General features: G+C 54.7%; 1 protein-coding gene across 3 annotated transcripts; it reads right to left on the reverse strand.

Moving 5' to 3' along the window:
• Nucleotides 1–795: 795 nt before the first annotated feature.
• Nucleotides 796–24,660, reverse strand: CHRM1 (cholinergic receptor muscarinic 1). Of its 3 annotated transcripts, none has more exons than XM_020968123.2 (4): nt 24,486–24,660; nt 13,622–13,737; nt 12,816–12,906; nt 796–3,704 (listed from the first exon to the last, which is right to left on the reverse strand). In XM_020968123.2, exon 4 carries the CDS (start codon nt 3,549–3,551, stop codon nt 2,160–2,162), a length of 1,392 nt encoding a protein of 463 aa, XP_020823782.2. In that variant the 5' UTR covers nt 3,552–3,704; nt 12,816–12,906; nt 13,622–13,737; nt 24,486–24,660; the 3' UTR covers nt 796–2,159. The 3 variants fall into 3 exon arrangements, with proteins under 3 accessions (XP_020823782.2, XP_078005166.1, XP_020823781.1); XM_078149040.1 differs by having other exon boundaries at nt 13,622–13,742; XM_020968122.2 differs by having other exon boundaries at nt 13,622–13,868.
• Nucleotides 24,661–25,270: the final 610 nt, after the last annotated feature.

The following is a 25,270-nucleotide window of genomic DNA, read 5'->3' on the forward strand; positions in this document are numbered from 1 at the left end:
TTACTCTGGCCATCCCTTGGGCCTTCCCCTTTTCCACTTTCCTCTGCATCTTTAAAATCCCTCTCAAATGCCACCCCAGTCAGGAAGCTGGTCCTGACACTTTCCAGGCCAGATGACCAATTTTCCTTCTTAACCCTCTGTTAGCATTTTGTCTACCACACTTGCTAATAAATGCTTGTTGACTGACTGGCATGGATCTTGTGTGTGTGTGTGTGTGTGTGTGTGTGTGTGTGTGTGTGTGTGTCTTATCCCCTTATTTACTAGACTGGGAGCTCCCTGAGGGCAGGGATCCAAGGCTCATCTACAGTTTGTGTGTAACCCAGCACTTTCCCACAGTCTTTTGCACACAGTTGGTGGTTAATATGTGCTGCATCGAATTGAATTTCCCAAGCCAAGGCACTCCAGGCTGGGCTCAGCTGCAGTCTGCCCCTAAGCTTCAGAGCTGTTGCTGGGGTCTCTGAAGGCATGTTATCAAACTTGAGAACCTGGTCTCATGCGGCAGAATGCTGGGCCCTTGTATACGCTGAAGACGCCTTCTCCTGCCGAGTCCCAGGAACGGCCAAGGCTGAGAACCCACAGCTCTCGGAGAAAGGAGCTCAGGCCCTGTCATTCCAAGGGCTCCTCTCTACATGCCACCAGAGGGAGAAGGCCCTGGAGCCCCTGGCAGACCCAGAAGCCGTGGCTGCTTCCAGGGGACTAGATTGTGGAGAGAATCTTTCCCAGGCCCTATCTCGCCACAGCTGGGGACCAAAGTCAGCTGCCAGGAGCTGAGAAAGGACCCAGCCCGCTACCTGCTGCTGTTTGTTTCTTTATTTACACGGGTCTCTCACCAAAGACCGGAAGAACACAAACATTCAGGGCCAAGATGGGTCCGGGCAAGGGTAGGGGGTAGGGGCTGGGGGCTGGACGGCCATGCATGGAACACTGGGTCTGTGGGCACACACACGTGTTGGGTGCCTGGCCTGAGAGCTCAGACCTGAGCGTGTGTATGTGGGGTTAGTGGAGGTGGGTGGGGTGGGGGAGGCAGAGCCGAAAGCAGGGCCTCACAGCACAGACGGCAAAGGGCGGCATGCGAGAGATTTTGTCCTTAGACATCAAGATCTGTGCAGAGTGCGGAGCCTTCCCTCGAGGACTTCGGGGAGGGGAGGGAAGGCCTCGCAGTCAGCAAAGGATTTGTCTTTATCTCGTGCCAGGACTCCAAAGCAATTCTCTTTCTGTCTGTTTGTACCTCTCCCTCCCCCTTTCCTTTCCTGGGCTTTGTTCTGGGGTCGGGGTCGGGGTGGCATCAGCAGAGGGCGGGATCTGGGGAGGGCTGCTCAGTGGTCCGACCTCACTGGGTGGGGCCAGACTTGCTTTGCTCGAGTTCTCTGCCCAACCCATTCTCAAAGCCCACTTCCAAGATGTGCCAGGAGCCTTCTGTACGGGTCAGTTCTCCTGTGGCCACCAGAGGGCGCGCCCCTCGAAAGCCACCTTGGCCCAGGTGCGGGGCTCAGGGCGCCATTCCTATTAAGTGCTAACTATAAACTTGATTTCTTTCCACCACTATCCTGCTGGTCTGCTCAGGCCTTCGACAAACAAGGCTCAGATCCTCCTCCTGCAGCTTCTTCCTGGTGCACGGTCCCTTCCTTCCAACTGGAAAGCAGAAAAACCTGTTTCCCTGGTCCTTCCCTCTCCTCCTTGGAATCAGCAAGGCTTGGGAAATGAGCAGGGCCGTTGTTTCCCTGGAAGAGGACAAAAGTTCCCTGGGAAGCGGCTCTCCCATCTTCCTCCGCTCCCTAAAGTCTCTGCTTTTCTGGCCCAATGCTGGTGCCACCTCTTCCACGAAGCCTTCTGGATTCTCCTAGCTGCAAACATTGCCTCCCTTCTCAAATATCCCGAGATAATTTTGTCTGGATTTCTCCTTCGCCCCATCACTTTCAATACCGACATCACGTACATCGTGATCTATTGTGCCCCTGCGGTAACTTCCCTATTAGGCTGTAAGTTCCTTGAGGGCGCCACACAAGGCACGCTGTAGACAACAGGCGCTTAATCAGTACTGTTGAGCGGAATTGACGGGGATGGATGGGTGATGGGGCGGCTCTCTTAGGGTCGGGAAGCTGTGCTTACGCACAGGTATCGGCCTGGCGGGGCTAGGTTGGTCCGGGCGCGGCTCGGCATCAACACTGCCGGGACGGGGTGCGGTGCACAGAGCCCGGGCGCTTGGGGATCTTCCGCCAGCGCCTCTTGTCCCAGCGGCACAGCAGCAGCAGGCGGAATGTGTCGCGGAAGGCCTTGTTACAGAGCGCGTAGCACATGGGGTTGATGGTGCTGTTGACGTAGCAGAGCCAGTAACCCAGCTCCCACAGGGTCTCGGGCACGCAGTCAGTGCAGAAGGTGGACACCAGCACCATGATGTTGTACGGGGTCCAGGTGAGGATGAAGGCCAGGAGGATGGCGCTCAGGGTCCTGGCGGCCTTCTTCTCTTTGACCAGCGAGAAGGTCTTCCGCTTGCTCAGCTGCTCCTTTCCTTTCCTCTTCGGCTCCTTGCCCGGCCGCTCGCGGGTCTTCTTGGTGGGGCGCTTCACTGTCTGGGGGGACGCCCGCGGGGGTGGCTTGGCTGGAGCCTGGGCTTCTGGACCCACCATGGGCATCTTGATGACCACCTCGAAGCCTGCTTCCTCTCCCTCGGAGGACGTCAGAGATTCCAGGTAGCCTTCGTCCTCCTCTTCTTCCTCTTCTTCCTTCCAGCTGTAGGAAGGCAGGAGCCGGGGCCCCCAGCAACAGCAGCAGCGCCTCGCGGACACGTCAGGGGAACCTTCGGGACCCGGCTGCGACCGCTCCGAGCTGCTGCTGCTGCCTCCGCCTACGCCCTTCCCGGGCGTCTCGGAGCCCTGCAGCGCGGCCAGCTCCCTGGCCCTGGTCTCAGTCTCCCGGTAGATGCGCCAGTAAAGCACGCACATGACGGTGACGGGGAGGTAGAAAGCAGCCATGGCCGTCCCGAAGGTGATGATGGGTTCCGACAGGAACTGGATGTAGCACTGGCCCGCCTTCACGGTGCGCTTGCCCACCAGGTACTGCCAGAAGAGGATGGCCGGGGCCCAGAGCACGAAGGAGACCAGCCAGGCCAGGCCGATCATCAGCGCGGCTCGCCGAGGGGTCCTCTTGGCTCGGTAGCTGAGCGGCCTCGTGACGGAGAAATAGCGATCAAAGCTGATGAGCAGCAGGTTCATGACGGAGGCGTTGCTGGCCACATAGTCCAGGGCCAGCCAGAGGTCGCAGGCCAGCGTGCCGAGGGCCCAGCGCCCCATGACCAGGTAGGTGGTGTAGAGGTTCATGGAGACCACGCCGATGATGAGGTCGGCGCAGGCCAGGCTGAGCAGGAAGTAATTGTTGACTGTCTTGAGCTCACTGTTGACCTTGAAGGATATCAGCACCAGCAGGTTGCCGGTCACGGTGGCCAGCGAGAGCAGGCCCGTGGTGAGGATGATGAAGGCCACCTGCCACGGGCCCTTCACCGGCTCCAGGACGGTGATGTTGGGGCTCACGGCGGGGGCGACAGAGACGTTCATGTCAGCAGCTTGCTGGGCTACATGGGAGATGCAGAGTGGGCGAGGGAGAGGAGGGCCTTCCTCCCCTGGCTCAGGGGGCCGCCCCTTCCCTGGGCTCACGATTCCCCGGGGCGGGGAGACCGCTCCTGGGTTCCCTCAGGCCAAGACCAGCACCTGAAAGAAAAGATACGGAGCTCGTTCAGCCCCTCTAAAGGGCCCCAGTGGCGTGTTGGGCTGGGCAAGGGGTTTGCCTGGCATGCCGAGGGATGAGATAATGGGAAGTCCTCTGGTCCTGAAGGCAGATGATCTAGGTCCAATCCCAGCTCTGTATGACCCTGGGAGAACCATTTATCCTCTTTCTGCCTCAACATGCTCATGTGTAAAATGGGCACACCAACCAAGGAACTAAGAAATTTATTTAAGGTCATCTGAACTGGGCTCTCACTGCTGCCAGGCAATCCTTTAGCGTCTCCGAAGCCGATTCCCTATCCCACTCACCACAGTGACTCTCTTAAACCTTCTCATCCCTCCTCAAACTCCCATGGCTCCCCATCTCCTCCAGCAGACTTCTTGAGAAGACTGAGTCTGCACCTGATGGATGCCTCTACTTCCTCTCTTCTCAGTCTCTACAGTCTGGCTTCCCATTTCCTAAGCGCCCAATCTGGTGTCCTCATCCCAATTTTCATTCTTAGGATTTCTTGGCAGCCTTAGACAAGGTGTATTTTCCTAACAATCTAGTCTCTCTAGATTTCCATGACAATACTCTTTCCTGGTTCCTCTGTCTCCTTTGCTGGGTCTTCATCAAGCTCACACTTGTTAACCATAGGTGTCCCCCAAGGCCTGACTTGGGCCCTTTTTCTCATTTCTCTCTATACTGTCTTTTTTTTTTTTTTGCTTTTTAGTGAGGCAATCAGGGTTAAGTGACTTGGCCAGGGTCACACAGCTAGTAAGTGGCAAGTGCCTGAGGTTGCATTTGAACTCAGGTCCTCCTGACTACAAGGCTGGAGCTCTATCCACTGCACCACCTAGCTGCCCCTTCTATACTGTCTTAATCTTAATCGGTGATCTCATCAGCTCCCATAGATTCAATGATCATCTCTTAGCATATGACTCTCAGGTCACAGGGCCAGCCCTAACCTCTCTCCTGACCAATTAATCTAATCCATCAGAATGTAAGCTCCTTGAGGGCAGACACTAGCTTTTGCCTCTTTTGGTGTCCCCAGCACTTAGCACAGTGTTGGGCACAAGGGTAGGTGCTAAATGCATGCTTATTGACCGATCAACTCTAACCCTAATTCTGTACCTCTGCACTACAATCCCTCAGCTGTCAAACTGATGTCCCAACGTGTAGATCTGACCCTGGCGCCTCCCCCTACTCAATAAACTCCAGGGACCTCTAAGATCCAGCATAAAATCCTTTTTGGCTTTTAAAACCTTTCATTACCTGGCCCCTCCTACCTTTCCAGTCTTCTCCCACATCCCTCCCTTCCAGGGAATCTTCAGTCCAGGAACACTGGCCTCCATCCTGTTGCTCACACCCAACACTCCATCTCTTGACTTGGAGTGTTTTCAGTGACTCACCTCGATTCTCAGAATGCTCTCCCTCCTCATCTTGGCCTCCTGGCTTCCCTCAGGTCTCAGCTAGAGTCCCACTTTCTGGAAGAAGCTTTTCCCAGCCCTTCTTAAACTTCGTGCCTTGCGAGCTCCTTAAAAATTGAGACTGGGATTTTTTTTTTTTGCCTTTCTTTGTATCCCCAGCCCTTAGTATAGTGCCTGGCACACTAGGGGCTTAATACATCCTAGTTGACTGACCATGATGGTGTGTTGTCATGGAAACACTCCTAGCCTAGGAGTGAGGAGATCTCTTGTTTAAGTCAAGACAGTTTGCTAAGTAACCCTGGGCAAGCCATTTCCCTTCTCCATCTTTCAATTTCTTCTCTCAAACAGGGGGTATTGGACTAGATCCCTTCATTCGCTGCTGGTTCTGACAGTCTGTATTCTAAGTTAACTTTTCATTTGAACGTCTTCTGTTCCATTATCCCAGTTTCTGACATCTTGTGACTCTATGACTGAAGGACACTTCCAGCTTGGACATTCTGTGTCCTTGGGTCCCTTCCAACTCTGGCATTTTATTTTATGTTACCTTCCTGCTCTGACATTCCATTTTCTAAGGCCAACCCTGAGTGACCATGTACCACCACACTCCAGGCATTGTGTAGAGAGGAATCTTGTTCATGTTGGGTTTGACTGAGTGGTTTCTGTGATCCCTTCCTCGTCAAGGATTTGGTGATTTCGCATCTATTTCCGCTCCTTCAAACCTTTGCTCATGGTTTCCCCCCCCCCACCTTTCCCGATGGAGGCAGGACAAACCAATGATAACCGTGGGCCAGGACTGCCCTACAGGGCAGCCCCACTTGGGATCATCTGCAGCCTCCTTGCTTCTCTGAATTCTGCTGTGCCCCCTCTTTTGGGGCAGGAGGCAGGGGAAGAGGGGCTGGGAGAAGGGCCACTGGCTGGGCACATGCAGAGGGAGGTTGAGGGGCTTGTCCTTTCCCCTCAGACTGGTGGAGCCATGGACTGGCATTGGGAGGACAGAGGGCAAAAAGACACTGGTGGAGACGGGGAGCAGGAAGAGGGTCTGATGGGCAGGAGCAGATGAGGGAGATTTTGAGAGGAACAGGACAGAAGGAGGGAAGTTAAGTGGGGCAGCATGCACAATCTCCAGATCGCATGCCTTCTTTTTTGAGCTCCGGGGCCCTATTTTGGGGAGTGTGAGGAGCTGTGTATCCTTAGATCAACAACCTAGTCAGATTATTTGTTATGTCCTTCCAGCCTGGGGCAGGGGGCCAGGCTGTGAAGAGTGTAAACCTGAAAGGAAGAGAGAGAGAGAGGCCAGAGAGGCAGAGAACAAGGGAGGAGCTGGAGAGCAAGGTGATTAGAAGGAGGTGGGAGGTGTTTGAGCACTACTCGAGTACTGAGGCCACTGGAAGACCAATGAGACTCCTAAGGAGGCCAGAAGCCCTGGGTTTAAATCCCACCTCTGATGCTGGTGCCTCAGTTTCCTCATCTGTAAAATGGGGGTCATAATAGTGATAGCATTTAGTCCACAAGGTTGTATGATGGACCAGATGAGGGGCCTTAGAACAGGGAATTGTCAAAGCTGGAAGGGACCTTAAGATAACTTGGTAATTTTACAGATGGTGACAGAGCTCCAGTAAAGTGACTGCAGAGGCCTCCCCTCTTGAGGTATGTCCATGAGCATTTGGGGATAAGGAAGGATTATGCTAAGGAATCAGAGAATTCTGGGAAGAGACTTACCCAAGGTCACACAGCTAGTTAGTATGTTTAATTCCAGTCTACTCTTCCCAAGATGAGCCCTAGGGGATGGGCACTTCTAACCACCACCAAAGGCTGGATGGAGCAGAAGGCCACCTGCCCTTCCCCTTAACCCTTGGGAACTGGGTTGTTCAGGCCCTTCCCCCTGCTCTGTCCAGGCTTTCAAAGGGGTTCCTCTTGTTGGATTGTAACTGGAACCATCTATCACATGAGGAATTAGAAATAGGAAATAGGTCTACACACCTCATGCTCAAGAGTGGGCCAGGGAGGCAGCTAGGTGGTACAGTGGATGGACCTCCAGCTTTGGAGTTAGGAGGATCTGAGTTCAAATCTGACCTCAGATACTTGACACTTACTAGCTGTATGACCCTGGGCAAAGTCACTTAACCCCAACTGCCTCACCAAAAAGGCAAAAAAAAAAAAAAAGGTGGGACAGGACTGGGAGTCAATATGGCCCCTTGACTCTTATTTTATCTTATCTCTTATCAGACTGTGTGTGAGGTGTGAGTCTTTCCCTGGGGACAGCTGGCCATGGAGGAGCTGCATGGGTGCTCTAGATGAGGGAAGGCCTTTTTCTTTTTCTTTTTTTTTTTTCTTTTTCCTTTTTATTTTTAGGCAATTGGGGTTAAGTAACTTGCCCAAGGTCACACAGCTAGTGTCAAGTGTTTGGTCTGAGGCCAGATTTGAACTCAGGTCCTCCTTACTCCAGGGCTGGTGCTCTATCCACTGTGCCACCGAGCTGCCCTTGGGAAGGCCTTTTTCTAAGGCTAGGGGTGAGACTGTCCCTGAGTTCTGATTTTTGAGAGAGAATAAAGCATCCTTATCAATTATAGGACTTGAAGTTAGGAACACCTGAGTTCCAATCTGGTCTATTAGCCATGTGATTTTGGCCACTGTCACTTTGCCTTGCTCTGCCTCAGTTTCCTTATCTATAGGGGTAGTAATAGCACTTACCTCCCAGGATTGTTGAGAGGATCAAGTGAGATTATATATGTAAGGCACTTTACAAAACTAATAATAAAAATAGCATTTATATAGCCATTATTATTATCGTTGTTATTTTACAGATCTTGGTTTAGGGGCTGGCTTCCTCTGCCAGCATTTTTCTAACTTACAGGAAGGAAAATCGAAGCATGATGGGTCAGGGCTGGGGGTGGGAGCCCCCGTTTCCTCCTTTGTCCACAATCGAGTGTCAATTGTGACCCAGGGGGCTTCTTCATCCTTTGCACCCTCAGTGATGTAGTTCACATTTCCCCTCCCCTCCCTCCAAGCAGGGGGGGCTTAAGGACAAGAGGTCAGTCTTGTACCATAGCTGACTCTGGGGTCAGAAGGCCTTTGTTTAGATTCTACTCTGTACTTACTACTATGTGACTTTGGACCTGTCCTTTTCTGCCTTTGTGCCTCAGTTTCCTCTTCTGTAAAATGAGGGGCTTGGATGATCTATAAGATTCCTCTGGGCTCTAAATCTACGGTCCTATATAAGATGAGTTATACTGGGAGGTCTCTTCCACCTTGAAATTCTGTGATTCTAGCTCAGTTTTCCTTTTGGAGCTGGACAGTTGGCAGTTGGGAAGGTTCTGAACAAAGCCACAGAGAAAAGAGGAGAAGGTGGGGGCTGGGGGGCGGGGCACTCCTCTGTGCCTCAGTTTCCTCTTCTGTAAAATGAGGGGCTTGGATTGAATGGCCTCGACAATCCTTTCTGGCTCTTGAGCTACGGCCCTTTGACCATCTGAGCTCTGCTGGCCGCCTTTGCTCGAATCTTTCCTTCCGCTTGGAATGCCCTCTGGCCTCTGATTTGTTGAAAGCCCAGGCAGCCTTGAAAGCCTAACTCCAACACCGCCTTCTCCAGGAAGCTTTTTCTGGCCCCCTCAGGCCTACACGGGCTTCCCTCTCACATCTCACTAAACTTTGTTTGGGCCTGGCTCATGGCACACAATGTGCTTTAAGGTGATCTGTGGGGCTGTCTCATCTCCTTACGAGTGACCTCAGAGGCCATTTAGTCCAGCAACCCCATTTTACAGACAGGGAGACTGAGGCGCAGAGATTAAGTGACTTCCCCAAGATCATATAGCTGGTAGGTGGAGGAGCTGGGATTTGAACCCTGGTCTTTTGGTTAGAGAGCTCATTCCCTTGAGCTCCATGATGGCAGGGAATGAACTCTATCTTATCTAGACCTCCTAGCTCACACACAATAGGAGCTGGGTCAATCTTTGTTAAATGAATGGGGGAAGTGGGACTGAATCCAAGAGAATTTCCTGGGAAGCAGCCTCCTCCCTGCGCCCTCCCTGTTAGCTCTCTCCCACACTAGGGGATCCTGAGGGAAGCCTTCCTTGGTCCGTCAGTCCCATGCGGCTCAGATCTCCATCGTCCACGTGCTACTTCTAGGGTCTCCTGGGCTGTGCTCTGAATTTCCCAGTGTGAGTCTTGTCTTTCTCCTACTGGGAAATGAAGGCAAGGCAAGGGGTCATAGCTTCTCTGCCTTTCAACTGCCCCTTTCCTGACGGTTCAGTGTAAACCGTGGCCAGTGGCTCCTGTAGACAGATTGAGCAGCTAAGGTGGTAAGAGGCAGTATGTGGAGAGACACGTGTGGACTGGATTTGGAGTCAAGACCTGGGTTCAAATTCTGGCTCTGTTCCTCAATACTGTGTAACTTGAAACAAGTCATTTAACTGTTCCTGGCCTCAGTTTCCTCAGCTATAAAATGAAGGGGTTGGACCAGTAATTTCTAAGGTCCCCTCCCATGCTCCAAATCTATCATTCTTTGGGAGTAAGTTTTCTGAATTGGCTGGAAGACTGAGTGAGGGGGCTTGAGCTAGGACCAGCTGCCCACTCTGCTACACCAGGAAATGAAGGCGGTTGGCAGTCCAGGAAAGGAAGGGCCTTGCCCAGGCTGCACAGATTGGCATAAGGAGCCCGAGGGATGAGACAGAGACTGTGAGACCACCTGGGCAAACTCCAGGTAGGAAGGAGCCTCCCCTATGGAAGGGCTGGGCTTGATACAGGCGAGGCAATGTTAATAACTGCTCCTTTCTCCCAGCTCCCCTGCCTGCCCCCCAATATTATGGACCCTGGTCTGAATTATTCTGCCCCACAGAAGCTTCCATTAATACCAGGCTGGAACCCTAAGCCAACCCCCGCAGGAAGCAGTTCAATGAATGATGAGCACAGAACAATTCTGTTTTAGAGTCCTTTGATCATTGGACCTGGAAGGGACTTTAGAACATAGCCTAGAAAATGTCAGAGCTGCAAGGGACCTTAGAGCATAGAACAGAAAATATCAGAGCTGCAAGGGACCTTAGAACATAGACTAGAAAATGTCAGAGCTGCAAGGGACCTTGGAACATAGACTAGAAAATGTCAGAGCTGCAAGGGACCTTAGAGCATAGAACAGAAAATATCAGAGCTGCAAGGGATCTTAGAACATAGAACAGAAATATCAGAGATGCAAGGGACCTTAGAACTCAGAACAGAGAATGTCAGAGCTACAAGGGACCTTAGAACTCAGAACAGAGAATGTCAGAGCTGGAAGGGACCTTCCATTAGAGAAAGTTAGAGGTGAGAAGGACATTAGATCTGGCCTTCAGGGGGGTTTTAGTTGGTCATTATGGCACTCACAACGACCAGGACAGAAAGGAAAGGAAACAAGCATTTGCTATGAGCCAGGCACAGATCTGGTCTCATTTGGTCCTCACCACAATCCTGGACGTGTGTGCTGTCATGATCCCCATTTCACACTTGAGGCAGACACCCAGGATCACAGCTAGTAAGTCTCTGAGGCCAGAGCTAGCCACTGGGCTGCCTGGCTGTCTCTGATGGGGGCTTGGAGGGAGGGCAGGCTCTTTGGGAGTAGGGTCTGATGGACAGACAATGGATTTTAGTCTCAGGACTCATATTCAAATCTATCTCACCAGGTTAAAAAAAGAAGCCTGAAGCACCCACATGTAATAGATTAAGGAAAAGGTTTCTGCTTAGGGAGAAAAGAGAGCCAGGTGAAGCATCCATGGGACCAAGGGATTTTGCACAAATGAGGGAGATTTCAACAGTCAATTCATATCTCTCAGAATCTGTAAAATGCCTGGAAACCTCCGGTGGGTAAAGCCAGCCTCTCGAACCAAACCCGGTTTCAGCACCTGCAGCGAATGCTCTGCAGAGAAATTCTGGGAGAAATCTCTGGGAGATGGTAGCTAGAGAAACGCCCTCCGTTAGCCCCAGTTTCCCAATTTGTCAAGTAGGGACAAAGATTCTTGCATTCCCAGGGTGAAGAAAGCACCATAAAGATCCAAATATCATTATTCCAATTAGGAAGCAAAGAATGGGAATCAGAGACTCCCAGAATGTTCTGTCAGATGTCCTGTCTGTTCTCTTCCTTCCCTTGACTTCTATTTGCCCGGCACATCTGCGGCCCCCCCTCCCCTCCCAGCTTCCTGAGGACAAGGCTTGTTTAACTTTTTGGCCTGTGCACCATCGGGGCAGGTCTTGTGCATGTAGAGGACCTGACAAAAGTTTGTCAATTTGAGTTTTGCTTGAGGGGTGATCCTTTCTCTGCTCCAAGATTCAGTAACAATCTCTGCTGTATTTCTCTGTTAGAGATATTTGGAGGATCCAAGAAGATCCTGGGTGTGTGTGTGTGTGTGTGTGTGTGTGCATGCTAGGGCCATCTCCTGCTTAGCTGATAACGACCATAGGAATCTTCCTGGTCTGCTCCTTCTTCCCCTCCCTGTCTTCCTCTTTCTCTTCTCTCTCTCTTCTCTCCCACCCTCTTCTTTTCCTCTCTCTCCCTCCCTTCACCCCTCTCCGCCCCCCACATCTCTGTGTCGCCCATCACCATGGTACCCACTGCAGAACAGAAGCCGTGCTGGCTTCACCAACTTCTTTCTGCAGCGCTCACTCCCCACCCGTTTGGGAGACATTCAGCCTCTTAGCTCTTGGCCTTCCCCTTCCCTGTCCCCAAGACTGCCTTGGATCCACAGGTTTTCCCTGAACCAGGAATCCTGCCTTTCCCTCCTTCTACCTGGCCTGACTCTTTCCAATTCAGGGCACCTGCACCCTTCCCTCAGAGCCAGGTGTGCCTTGGCTGGGGCCCCAGTCCATCTATTTCCCCACTCTGATGAATATTAGCAGGAAACTGACCCCTCCCTCCCCACCCATGCCCAGGTAGATGTGGTAAGGGGAGAAGATGAGGAAGAGGAAATGGCCCCAGAGGGCCAGCTCCAGGTGGATGGGGGAGACAGAGGTAGCCAAGTGACTAACCTTTAGAGCAGGTGTGCAGGAGGGTCTATGTCATGTGGGGCTAGCATAGCCATTTACTTGGGAGCGGGAGGCTTCTAGGTGGGCAAGCCTGGCACGAACTTAATCCCTGAGCCTCCTAAAGTTTTGGAGGAAGCCGTTAAAAAGGGGGGATGTCTTCATGCCACTGGGTGGTACTGATGCTGCAGTGAACAGAGGGTGTGTGTGTGTGTGTGTGTGTGTGTGTGTGCTGTCCATTTTCCCAGGGTCTGGCCTGCACATCTGTGGACCTCCTTTCAATGAGATGATGACAGCTTAGATGTGTCCTGAGCCCACATGGGACTTGGAAGTGTGAGCCACCTTCTTACAGGGATGCCCAAAGTCATGGACCCCAGATGCAGAAAGGAATTGAGAGAGCAAGGTTTGGAGTCAGAAGGGCTGGCTGGGTCTTCCAAATTCTGACTTTGCTAACATGTGTGACCTTGGGCTCATGCCTTTCCCCTCCTTGGCCACTATGATCCCTTCTGTAAAATGAAATGGTCTTTGAGCTCCCAGAGGGGAGCCCTCCATGGCAGGGTGCCAGGTGTGTATTTGTGAAACTGCCCAAGCTGGGCCATGCCAGGCTGTGGAGCCACAGGTAAGGTCTCTACCCTCTCATCCACTTGCCCTGCACCATCCCAGATTCCAGTCGTGGAGCCTGGCCGGGCCAGGTCCTGCACCCACCTTGAGGTCTGGTTCCTCCTGCCAGGCTGCCGGGGTCAGTCCATCCTGGCGGGGGCCACAGGCAGGCGGCATTAGCTTGACACAAGGAGCCCTAGGAGATGGAAGGAGTTAGGTTCCCGGGGCCAAGAGGAGCCACCCCTTGGCATGCTAGGCACTGGCACCAGCTGATAACCCCAGATGAGGCACCACCCTCCTGGACAGGTCATCTGGCAGCTGCCACCTGGCTTTGCAGACCCTGATGTCTCGCCCTCCTCCCTGGTCCCTCGAAACAATTCCCTGCCCTCTGGAGCACCTGTTCTTGCATCTGGGCTACTCTTATCGGACCATAGGAGTCACCCAGGAGGTAGTCTAGTCCAATTCCATTCATTTTACAGAGAAGGAAAACGAGGCTCAGAAAGGTTAAGGGTCATGCCCAGGGTTATGGCAGAGCCAGGATCTTTTAAACCCAGAGACCTTCAGCCTGCCTGAGCCCACACCCCCATCCCTTGCTCTGCCCCTCCCCCTCTCCAGCAATTCCCCAAACCCAGCCTTTCTCAGCGTTCCCTAAAAACATCTGATTCATACTCTTTGAGATGGGGGGGTGGGCAGGGAGAAGGATTAGGAGTCGAGAACATATTCATTTACCCCTTCCCCCTCTGTTTCCCAGCAGTTACATCGTATGGGCCCCCAAACCTAGACCTGTCTTCCCTTCCAGAGTCCAGGTGTCCTCTCTTTCCCCCAGACCTCCCCCCACCCCCAGCTCCCCAGTGCCCGGAGTCCCTATTCTTCACCCTCTCCTCTCCAATCACACCGAGACAGCTACTCACCATGGAGGTGTGCGTGGGAGCAGGGGTCTGCCGGGGTCTCCAGTCCCACTCCCTCCCCAGGGGGACCGCGTCCTCTCGAGGGACCAGGACACTTGGCTCCCCCGGGGAGCTTCGTCCTGTGCTGGCAGCAGGAGAAGAACGGTTGTTGATTGGCATGTCCCACCCCCTGGCACGACAGCCCCTGGGGAGGGAGGAAAGAGGGAAGGAAGGAGGGAGGGAGGAACAGAGGGAGGGAAGGAGGGTGGAGCTGGGAGGGAGGATAGAGAGAGCTCTGAGCTTGAGGTGGCCCTGCAGGGCAAATCTGAGCACCCCCCCAACCTTAGGCAAGGGGGGCTGGGACAGGAAGGGGGGCAGGGCTGTGGGGAGGTGGCGGAGGTAAAAGCAAAGGGCTCCAGGATGCATAAGAAGAGGAGAGAAGGCGGATACAGGAGAGAGACAAACACCCCACACCCACAGACTGCACACAGATTCGAAGACACAGAGAATCTCACCCCTATATATATACACACAATCACACACACACGTAGAATCTCTTTGAAACAGCTCTGTGAGATCACAGCCACACAAATACACAACTAGGATCATGCAGAGCCGCACACTGTATGTGTATGTGTGTGTGAGAGGTGCCACCCCCCCTCTGCCCCCGTGCACTCCCCAAACATGCTCCAAGCCTTGGCTCGCATGGGACACGGCACGGAGGGGCTTGTCTGCCACCTGTACATGGGTGCCTACTGCACATGGCTCTGCCTTCCCTGCCTCATGCAGGTACACGAGATCCCCCCTGTCGTCCCCCTCCCCCTCCGCCCGCCCACACTGCCACCCTCCCACACAACCATACTCCAGGGCTCTCTGTTCTTTTTCCCCGTCTGTTTGGAAATGACACATTCGTCCTCACGTGAGACTCTCTAGCCTGGAGCAGACCCTAGGGCTGTGTGGGCCTGCCAAGACGTGAGCTTCTGTGTGCTCCCGGGGTGGCTGGGTGAGCTTGTGTGAGCGCCCCTGTGTTGTGGGCCTGGCTTCCCAGTGTCTGGGTGTGCGAAGCGCTCGCTAATTCAAGCCCTTTCCCCCTCCTTGCTCCGCCCCCAACTTTCACTTGGAGAGACAGACAGACAGGCAGACAGACAGCTCTCCGCCCTGCCTGTCACACTGTGTCTCCCCCCACTCCCACGCAAGGTTCACAACATACCTGGATATGGCAAACCTCTCCCATCCTCCCAACCTCACTGCAATGGAGCTCAGCCTTTCCCCACCCCCACCCCCACTTCTGCCTTGGTGCCTCTGGCCCCCACCCCCTGCTATTTCCCTGGCTCCCTCAGAGGTCCCCAAGGTCCTGCTCCAGGATGGGGCCCAGGAGCTGTGCACACTGAGGCTTAGACAGAGCAATGAGCCACATTGCTGCGGGGGACGATGGGGACTCCTAGCTGGTGTCCGGGTGGTCCCCGAGGAAGCAGGGGCCCGGTCTGGCTCTTTTTGTCCTCTCTGTCCTCCTCCAGGTATCCCATCTGGGCACTCTCCCCTCTTCCCTCCCCCCCATCCTATTGCTGGGTTTGTGTGTTCAGAGTTTCCCCAGAAACAGAACCTCCCTGGGAGTCCTTTGCTATAGAGACCTGGGCCCTATCCCTGCCCTTAAGTCCTGTGGGCCTCCTGGAGGTCAGAGAAACAAAGACTGAACCCCTATCCCCCCCTCCCACGAGAGGTCAGTTCTGTCTACCTCCCACTGGGTTCTGGGGAACTGACTGAGGAGTGTGGATGGTGGGGAGGGAGCCTTCTCAAGGCAAGGCTGGGGGATTTCCCAGAGGATCCTAGGATTGAAAGCTGCCCGGATGTGCCATGCAAAAAACCTTGCCTTCTCAGGGTTCTGGTGTCTGCAGATATATCTCCCAACCACTCGCTCTAGTCCGTGCCTTTATACTGATGTCTGGGGTGCTCCCCCTCCCCTTTTTGGCCTAGAATCCCTGGCTTCCTCCCAGACTCAGCTCAAATGTCACCTTGTGCGGGAGCCTTCCCCTTCTAGCATGACCTTTCCTCCACTCTGCATAGCTGGGGGAGATCCTACTCATGGATGCATTGAGGCCCACAGAAGAATGTGAGCTCGGTGAGGGCATAGACTGATTCTGTCTTTCTTTGTATTCTGAGTGCTTCAGGAACAGGGCCCAGCACACAGCAATTGCTTAAGAATTTCTTGTTGATTGATTGATTCAGGAAATAAAATGGGAGGAACTCACCTGGGGCCACAAAGGCAGAATTGGAAGAAACATAGAATGTCAGAACTGGGAGTGACCTTAGAACTGAATTGTCAGAGTATAAGTGAACTTTAGATCATAAAATGTTAGAGATGAACTAAACCTTGGAACATGAAATGTCAGAGCTGGGAGGGACCTTGAGAACGTGGGATGTCAGAGCTGGGAGGGACCTCAGAATGCGGGATGTCAGAGTTTGGGAGATGGTGTAGCCAATCCTTTCATCTTATGGTCCAGGAACATATACCCCTGGGAGAGGACATGAGTTGTTCATTGGTTCACAGGGAGGTCAGCTGCAGAGCCTCTGAGGGTGGGCATCAAATTCTAAGCAGAGCTGCCCCTGGACGTTGAAGAGATGGGATTGTCTATCCGGGTGGGGAACCTTGGCCTTAAGGCCACATGTGGCAGAATCCAAATGTTCTCCTTCTGTCTAGATCCTTAGACCTGTATTCCTCTGAAACTGGCTGCCACTCAGGACCGCCCTAGGGGGTGGCTCCCAGGGTACCCAGTGCCAGCTGCAGCCAGTACCCAGTGGCGGTGCACTTTGGCTCCGACAGCAATGGAACATGCAGGAGGCCTGGGAGCTGAGTGATACAGTCTTGGATTCAGGGGAAGGGAGGGGACGTCTCAGGTCTGCCAAGTTTCCTGCTCCACTGACAGGCTGGTGACCTCCCCACCCTCCCTACCGGCCACCTTTTCTTGAGATCCCTGGTGTATACCACCATCTGGAATGCATGAATCAGAGTGGCTGCTGTGGGTCCTTTATGACGGTCGTCTGGGTGTGGGCAACAAGGGGGGATGGAGTGGACCCAGCCCTTCCTGAGAATACTTCTCCACCCACTTCCACAGCTGGTCGAGGGTGCCTTTTCCCTCTGTCCTCTCTTATCCTCTCTAAAGGATGACAGATGTTTCTCCTTAACCTCTACTTTGGGGGTGGGAGCAAAGGCTTTCTCTCTCCTACCACCAGGCTATTCAGGGACCACAGGATTGGGGGTGGGAAGGGAGAAAGCTTTAGAGACAGCTCCTAAGTGACTTGAACCCCAGTCCTCCGGCACCAGGGGGGCTGGAACTGTTGCTTTCTGCTGCCTCTCTGGGGCCCATGCCAGTTTGGCCAGGCCAGCACCGTCTGATCCAATAAGCATTTAGGAAGCACCTGCCATGTGCCAGGCATTGTGCCATGTGCTGGGAATGCACAGACAGAGGGAGGAAGGGTCCCTGCCTTCCAGGAGTTTACATTCCATGGGAGGGGTACAACATGGAAAAGGAGAAGTAAATACAAGATGCTTGGAAGGGGTGGGGGAGGGAACTACCAACAGACAGGAATAGGCAAGTCCTGCCCACGGTGGGTAGCCTAGGAGCTGAGCCTTGGAGGAAGCAGGGCACTGATTCTTACAGCAGCCCAGGGATCCCTTCATCTCCAGTTGGCCCTGAACAAGACACAGGCTCTTCGGGTCCCTGGGTGTGTGACCTTGGGTGAAGCTGGCATTCACTTCCCTGGAGCCTATCAAACCAGGGGGATGGATTAGATGCTCGCCAAGCCTTCCTTCCAACGCTGCCATTTTTGCGGGCCATGGGGTGGCTGGCGGCGCCATCGGCAGCGGACCCAAGAGTTTGCCTCTTTTACAGAAGGGGACAGTGAACCAGGGGACGTGATCAAGGCTTGGGGTGGGAGCTTGAGGGTCAGCAGGTGTGTGGGTGACTCCAAGGTCCCATCCTCACTGCCTAACTCAAACACTGGTCCTGCTGCCCTCCCTAGTCGAACCTCCCCCGCACCCTCGCCAGATTTAGCCTGGAGGGAGGGAGGTTGGGAACAGTTTCTTTTTTTCTTATTTTAAGCAGCCTGGAGCGCAGCACGAATGAATTTCTGCACCACAAAAGGATCCCAGAAGAGGCTGTGCAGGTGCATATGGGGGGGGGGCGGGAGAATAGAGTGGCCAAGCCCTCGGCCCTGTCCAGTTCACTCTCTTCCTTCTCTGCCCTTACAGGCTCCTACTAGGCTGAGGCTGACCCCGGTCTCCGGCTCCTGGAGCCTCCCTCATCCCTCCCCTAGTCTCACTCTTCCCCCCTCTCCCATCACCTTCGATGGGGCCTTTCAAAGGTACTCAGAAAGCTTTAGAGTCAGGCTAGCCAATCTGATCTCCCATTGGCATATTGGGAAACTGAGGCTCAGAGAAAGGAAGGGACTGGCTTGAGATTACACAGCTAACTAAGTCACAGACCTGGACACTGGACACTTAGGTCTTCTGGCTCTCAGGATTCTGAAGGCTGCTAAGAAAGCAGCACTTCCTCCCTGTCCCCTGTCTCCCCCCCCCCCCGGGAGGAACCTCTGGGGAGGCAGGCTCCTGGGTCAGCGCCTACAGGAGCAGTCCAGATGCATGATCTCATCAGAGTAGACTTCCCATGGAAACCCCCACCACTGATGACCATTGATAACTTGTTGGCAAAGCCCAGCCTTGGACAGCTACCTGGGGGCACAGAGAGGTTAATCAACCACCAGAGTCACACAGCCTGCATGGTCAGAGGAAGGACCTTGGATGCAGGTCCTTCTTGACTCCAAGGCTCTGCCTCCCTCTTCCAGCATCGACTTTGGGAACAAATGCACTGCTCTCCAGTCATTCGCTCTCTCCTGCTCACATCATTGAAATCAGCCATTTAGAAGTCAAAGCATTTTAAGCCAGAAGGCCCCTTAGAGATAGCATTGCTTGTTGGGAACTCAGAGGCCACCTTGAGCCCAGCCGCTTCAATAGCTAATGATTTGTCTGCAGTCACACAGTGTGAGGGGCAGGATTTTTTTTTTTTTTGCTTAGGCAGTTGGGGTTAAGTGACTTGCCGAAGGTCACACAGCTAGTAAGCGTCAAGTGTTTGGTCTGAGGCCAGATTTGAACTCAGGTCCTCCTGACTTCAGGGCTGTGCTCTATCCACTGTGCCACCTAGCTGCCCCAAGGGGCAGGATTTGAATCCAGGTATTCTGACTTTAGACTCAGTGTTCTCACCAAATGACCATCTAGTCTAACTCTCCCAGGGTCTGGAACTTTGGCTTAGGTCCCCTACTGGGAGTCAAGCAGAAAGATGGTCCAGATCTCACCTCAGATGCCCACTAGCTGGGTGACCAAAGGTAGGTCTTTTAACTTGTCAGTTTGCCCCTCAGTAAAATGGGGATAAAAAGAGAAACCATCTAAGAGCTATGAGGATCTGCACAGGGCTTTGGGAACCTTTAAGTATTATGTGCTATTAGCCATTATTATTAGTAATTATCACTTGCCCAAGGCAGCATGGTGGAGCTGTGGCAGGGCATGCTGATTCATCTGCCTCAAGTGACCAGTTGGGTGCTGCTGCTTACTCCTTGGTACTTAGGGATGTTCTGGTAGAGCCAGCAGCTCTAGGGGCCTGCTGGGGGAAGGGGCTGGCCTTTTGAGTGCTGGAGGCTCTGGCCCAGGGCAGGCTGAAGCCCAGGAGTCTGAGTGCAGCCCATTAGAGCTGTGTGGGCCTGGGGGGCAGGCACAGTCCAGGGGCAGTGGCCATTCCTGCTCATTACCTCCTCCAATGGCTATTTTTGGTCACCTCTGAAGGGATTTGCTCCTCTCCACCCCCACCCCCTGAGCAGAGGCGGTAGAAGGACTGAAATAGAAATGCAGGCTTGGGTGCTCTGGTGTCTGTCTCCTCCTCCTGCAGAGAGGAAGCGGCCCTGGCTACTTTGGGCGGCTGGAAGCCAAGCTCCTGAGGGTGGTCTCGGCTTTGCCTTTGACACCTTGTGGGGTCTTGCTCCTGCCCAGATCACCACCTTCTTTTGTAGTGGAGAGAAGGACCCAGCCTGGAGGGAGTTTGCCCATTGTGGGACCCCTAGGACATGGGATCGTAGGCTTCTAAATTTTGAGCTGAAAGGGGCCAATTCCTTCATTTTACAGGTAAGGAAACTGAGGCTGAGAGAGGTTAGATGGCTTGCTAGGAAATGGTGGGATCCAAATTTGGACCATGGGAACCCCAGTTCAGTGCCCCTAACAGAGTCATGGTGCCTGGGGGCACAGAAAGCTTGGGAAATTGTTAGCTGCTCATTGAGACCCCTTCAAACAAGCCTGGGGCTCCTGGGTGGGGACTAAGTGTAGGGGACCTCACAGGATTTAGGTCACATGAATAGTCCCAGAAGGAAACCGAGATCCACTCAGGGGATGGGATTTGCCCAAAGTCATACCCGGGATGTCTGGCACAGGGGGGTTCCGACCTAGGGCCTGACCTGGGTAGCCAAGGGAGGCAACACAGTGGAGTGCAGTGCTGGGATGGTCTCGTCAGGCTGGCTGCCCCTCACAGGGACCTGGGCAAGGGGGGGACATTCCAGCTCCAGAATTCCCAGAGTCTTGATTTCCAGGGCTTGGGGGGCACCTCAGAAAGAACCCTTGGGGTGGCTTGTCAGTTACTAGCTGTAAGCAAATCACTTCCTCTCCTGAAGCCTCAGTCTCCTTCTCTGTAAAATGGAGGTAATACCACTTGCACTGCTGACCTCAATCTCTCAGGGATGCGGAAATGGGAAAAAAGCCATTGATGTGGGAGGAGCCCCTGCCGCACCACCCTTCCTTCCCATTCCCTTTTTATCAAATGAGATTTTTGCAAAGGGCTTAGCACAATGCCTACCTACCACACAGTAATCACCTAATAAACGTTTGCTCTCTTCCCCTCCCTCAAGGTGTTAGAATGTGAGCTCCTGAGGACAGGAGTCTGGCTTGAAGTAAGCCGCTTAATAAAATATTGTTGGGGGTAGTGATAACGCCCTTGGCTGGGCAAAGCCTGGGAGAGGCTGCCCAAGAAAGGACTTGGCAGGGGAGGCTGAAAATGTCTGGAGGCTTCTTGTGCAGCTCCCTCCCTCCCCATTCTTTTGCCTGCCTCCTTTCTCCCCTCCCCTAACTCCCTTAAGCCTGTACACCTCCTCCTAGCTCCACATATCTCTAGGCTGAGGGGTCACCCTGGAGGCAGGGCTAGGATGGTCCTCAGAGGCTCCCACAATTTCCTCACAGATGTCAGAAGGGGACCATCTACCAGGGCAATGGTCTGGAAGGGAGGGTGGGGATCCTAGGGCTTGGGTAAGCTGGATGGTCCCTGAGGCAGATAGATTTCCAGGGAAAGGAAATGGGCTTTCCCAGGAAAGATCTCAGATTTCTGGGAATGCTTTCTCCCTATCCATTCCCAAGTTGGGGAAAGGGCTGCAGCACCCCCATGCAAGTGGCACTCTAGGTAGCTGGTGCAGTGTACCCACTTGGCCTGGCATCAGGAAGACCTAAATTCAAATGTGGCTTCAGACACTTACTAGCTGTGTGACCCTGGGCCAAGTCCCTTAACCTCAGTTTCCTCAACTGTGAAATGTGGGTCATAATGGCACCTACCTTCCGGAGCTGTGAGGATCAAAAAGCATTGTAAAGCATTTAGCACAGTGCCTGGAACATTGCAGGCACTTAATAAATTCTTGTTCCCTTTCTGTTTGCTTCCTCTCTGTGCCTCAGTTTCCTTATATGTAAGGTGTGTGTGCACAAAAAAAAAAAGAGCTCTGGAAAATCGAGTGAGAGGCCAGTGCCACTGGGAGCTCGGGGTTTCTCCTGGGTTCTGTTGAAACACAAAACAGGTGCTCACTGGCCCTCCAGTCTCCGGCTGCCCTCTGGGAGCCATCCTGGAACCAGAACAGGATGGTACAACCTTTCCTCATCCCGCAGACGCCTTAGGCTCCCACGCCCAGGGCCAGTCCTAGGGCGCAGCTTCTCGAGTGAGCTCAGTCCTCGACTCTCCTCCCAGCGCCCCTGAGCTGGGCCCTGGGAACTCCCGGTGCCTCAGCAGCTCCCGGGGCGCGGTTCAGGATCGTCTGGAAGGCTGCCCGTGCCCTTGGGCGAGTGGGCCGCGACAAACTGCCTGGAGGATGTCTGAGACGAGTTTCCCAGCCCACCCTGGCTGGGGGCAGGCGAACCGCCTGAAGGCTTGCGGCTCGGACCCACAGACGGGAGCCGGCAGCCCTTCAGCTAGCGGACCCAGTTCCATACATAGCCATCCACCTGGTTCCCTCCTCTTTCTCCACCCACCCAGCCTGGTGCAGAGGACAAGGCGACGGGTTTAGAGCACAGCTCTTGGCTCCGTGGCCTGTGGAATCTTGGGAAGGTTCTTTCCTTTTCTGCGCCTCAGTTTCTCCATTTGTAAAAACAAGGGGAGGAGGAGGGACAACATTGCAGCACAGAGGTCATCTGGTTCTATTCCCCTCTTTTTACAGATGAGGAAACTGAGATTTTAAGGTCGTTTTAACCTGTATCCTCGGGTCTGGGCTTAGGGCCAGAGTGGCCACTAAAATGGAAGCCTGAAGTATTTTGCTTTTTTTTTTTCCAAATGACCTCCGGTTTCCGAGCTGTTGCTCAAGTCCAGAGGGATTATCAGAAAATAAGTTTCCCAAGCCAGCTCCCAGAGGCCCCTTCACCTGAATAGGACGAAGGCGCGGCCCCCTCGGCCCCCCCTCCCCAGGAGCACGCCGCAAGGCGCCGCAATCCATTCCAGCTCCGCCATTTCTTTGTTGTGAGACCTTGGGTAAGTCCTTTCCCCTCCGTTCAGTTTCCTCCTCGGTAAAAGGAGGACTGGACCGATCACCTCTAAAGGTCCTTTCCGGCTTTAAATCTTCTGATCCCACGGGAAGGCAGCTGGTCCCTGGCGCCAGCGCTCTGTCATCCTAGGGAGTTTACTACAGGTGGCCACAAAGACTGATGCGCCCCCCCCCACTCTTTTCTCCTGCCCACGGGCCTTGTTCTCCCCAAGTCCTCGCGTCCCTGCCTCTGCTCCCCAGCCGGCGGCCATTACGAACCCGCTTCTCCCCACCCCCATCTTGCTCCTCGCCCCCTCCCGTTCCAGGGGCGCAGCCGGAGCTGTCGGAGGCGGGGGCTGGATGTGTGCTCCAGCTTCTCTCTCCCCTTCTCAAGCGGCCTCCGATTTCTGGAGGGCAGCCGCCGGTTTGCGCCCTCCAGACCTCGAGTCCTCAAACTCCAGGCTTAACGCCCATTTCATAGATTGGGAGGGGAGCGGCCTGAGGTCTCGGTCCACTGTCTTTGACCCCGGGGACAGAATTTGGGCAGTTAAGGCCCCTGTCCCATTGGCTGTCTTTGCGGAGTCGGCTTTTTGTCTTTACCGTCCAAGGCCACTGGTAAGAGGAGTGAGCTTGGCCTCTCAGGGGTAAGAGTGGCTTTTGCCTGAATTTGGAGAGACTCCCCGCCCCGCCCCAGTGATCAAGGGGAGGGCGCTACAATGATTTGAAGGGTAGTGGCGTTAATTCTGCTTGGAGAGACAGGCCTCCAGAGGCCGGTTCTCCAGGTCTGGGGGCCCGAGACCCTGAGCAGGATTCAGACGCGAGCATTGTTCCCTAGTGGGGTTGACTCTGGGTCAGACTCAGGAACTGGGTTCCGTTCTGCGGACCGGAAAAATACAGCCAACCTGAGAGGAAAGGTGTTGTGTGTGTGTGAGTGCTTCCCAAGGAATCTTGACCTCTCAGCTCCCTTCCTTCTAGAAGGGGGGCCCCCCATCCCCATCCCTCCTCTGATCAGGAGATAGAACAATAGTAAAAGCAGCTGAGAGTGAGTTTCTCGGCTCGGGGCCGCAGCCTGGGCCCCCATTCCTGGCAGGCTGGGCTCCTGCCTCGGCCACAGTCACGACCCCTTGACGTCTCTCTGCAGGCTGGGCTGGAAGGCAGCATCCTAATCCTAACCTCAGGTGTACTCTCTGATTCTCCTCTGGCTCTAGCCTCAGTTTCTACAGCTGTAGGGCGGGACCTGTGAGAAAGGGTCAGGTCAAAGACGGAAGAATTTCCTCCAGAGTCACAAATGTTCAGAGCTGGAGGGGACCTTATTTCACAGTTGAGGAAACCGAGGTGCAGAGAGAGGAAGGAACTAGTCTAAGGTCATACAACGGGTTAGTGGAAGACTCCGAGGCTCGAGCCCAGATATCCTGACTCCTAGGCTAGGGCTTCACCGCCTCCCCCCGCCCCCGCCCCCAACCCCAGTTGAGTCTCTATTTTGCCTTTGTCCCTGTTTGGGGTTGGGGCGGGCGGGGACCGGCAGGTGTGTCCTAGCTCCCAGCTCCCTTCACTCCTCAGGTTCTCAGCCCTTTCCAACCCTGTCCGGAAGCCTCCGACGCCCGATCCCGAGGAGCCAAGCTCAGGTTCCCTTGGTCCAGATGGCAGCAGATTTAAAGCCCTCGGGTCACGCCGCCGGAGATGAGACATTAGATAGAAACCAGAACCCCGGGGGCTGGGAGTGGCGTGCGCCCAGGGCCGCTTTTCTCCCTTCTCCCTACCCCCGCCCACGCGAACCTCCCACCACCACCATCGCCGCCCTTGCCCTAGCCCAGCCCAAGATCCCTAAGGCGGTTCTGGGCTGGGGGCGAGGAAAGCCAGAGGACACAGCCTCCTAACCCCACAGGAACTCAAGCATCAGGGCGCAGGATGCGGGGTGGTGGTCGTGGTCCAGCTTGTCCTGGCCAAACCTCTTCCCGCCGCGCCCCTCTCTCCCACCCTCGTCCAGTCCAGAGCACTGCCCTGGCCCCGGCACCTTCTTCTGCGCCCACCCTTAGGCGGGGTTCAGGGGCAAAGACCCCCCTCCCCCCGCCGTCACACTTACCTGGGGTGGCCCCCCACGCCGCGCCCCGGGGCTCAGTTCCAAGGTCAAGCCCCTCTTGGGGCTGGCGGAGCCCGGGCCCTGGCCCCTAGAACCTGGGCGGCGTCGGGGCCCCCAGAGCTCCCTCCACCTTCTCCTCTCCGCCTCCAGAGCGCCGGGCTGCCGGCCGCTCCTGCCCGCCTGCTTCGGCCGAGCTGCACTGTGCAGAGGCGTAGCGGAGGCACCTCCCGCCGCGCCCCCTAGTGGGCGTGGGGTGCCCCGCGAGGCCGAGCCCCCTTTGCTATCTCCCATCATTACCCACCCCCTCGGCTGCTCCAGGTGGGGTGTGTTCTGGGGATGGTCTGGACATCGGCGGACGCGGGGGCTGAGCTAGCTGTGGGGGACTTTGAGTGCTTGGCGGCCTTGCCCCTTCCCCTACAGCCAACGTCCCCCTCTCCAGGTCAGCAACACTTGGAGTAGACAGAGGTTGGGGTCTGGCCAGCGTGGGCTGACCTCTGCAAGAAGGCCAGAGCTGTGCCCCAGCCCCGGGTCGCTCATCATTTTTCCCTCAGTTCCAGCTCCTTACTCCTGAGGGGCTAGGAGACCATCCCTCCTCTTGCTCCGCGTGGGCCCTGCCTCCCAGCACCCTGGAGCTGACCCGTGTGCAGCTGTGGCGGTAATTTCTTCTGATTGGAGGGCCTCGGAGGCCGCCTGTTTACTGTTCCTGCTGAGTCTGGCAGCGTGGAGATTAATGGGGCACAATCGAGTTAGGGCCCCATGGCTGGGGCTGGGAGGAAGGAGGCAGAGGG

The sequence above is a fragment of the Phascolarctos cinereus genome, unplaced genomic scaffold (assembly GCF_003287225.1).
Source record: "Phascolarctos cinereus isolate Bilbo 61053 unplaced genomic scaffold, phaCin_HiC Scaffold_9;HRSCAF=440, whole genome shotgun sequence".
NCBI classification, from domain to species: domain Eukaryota; kingdom Metazoa; phylum Chordata; class Mammalia; order Diprotodontia; family Phascolarctidae; genus Phascolarctos; species Phascolarctos cinereus.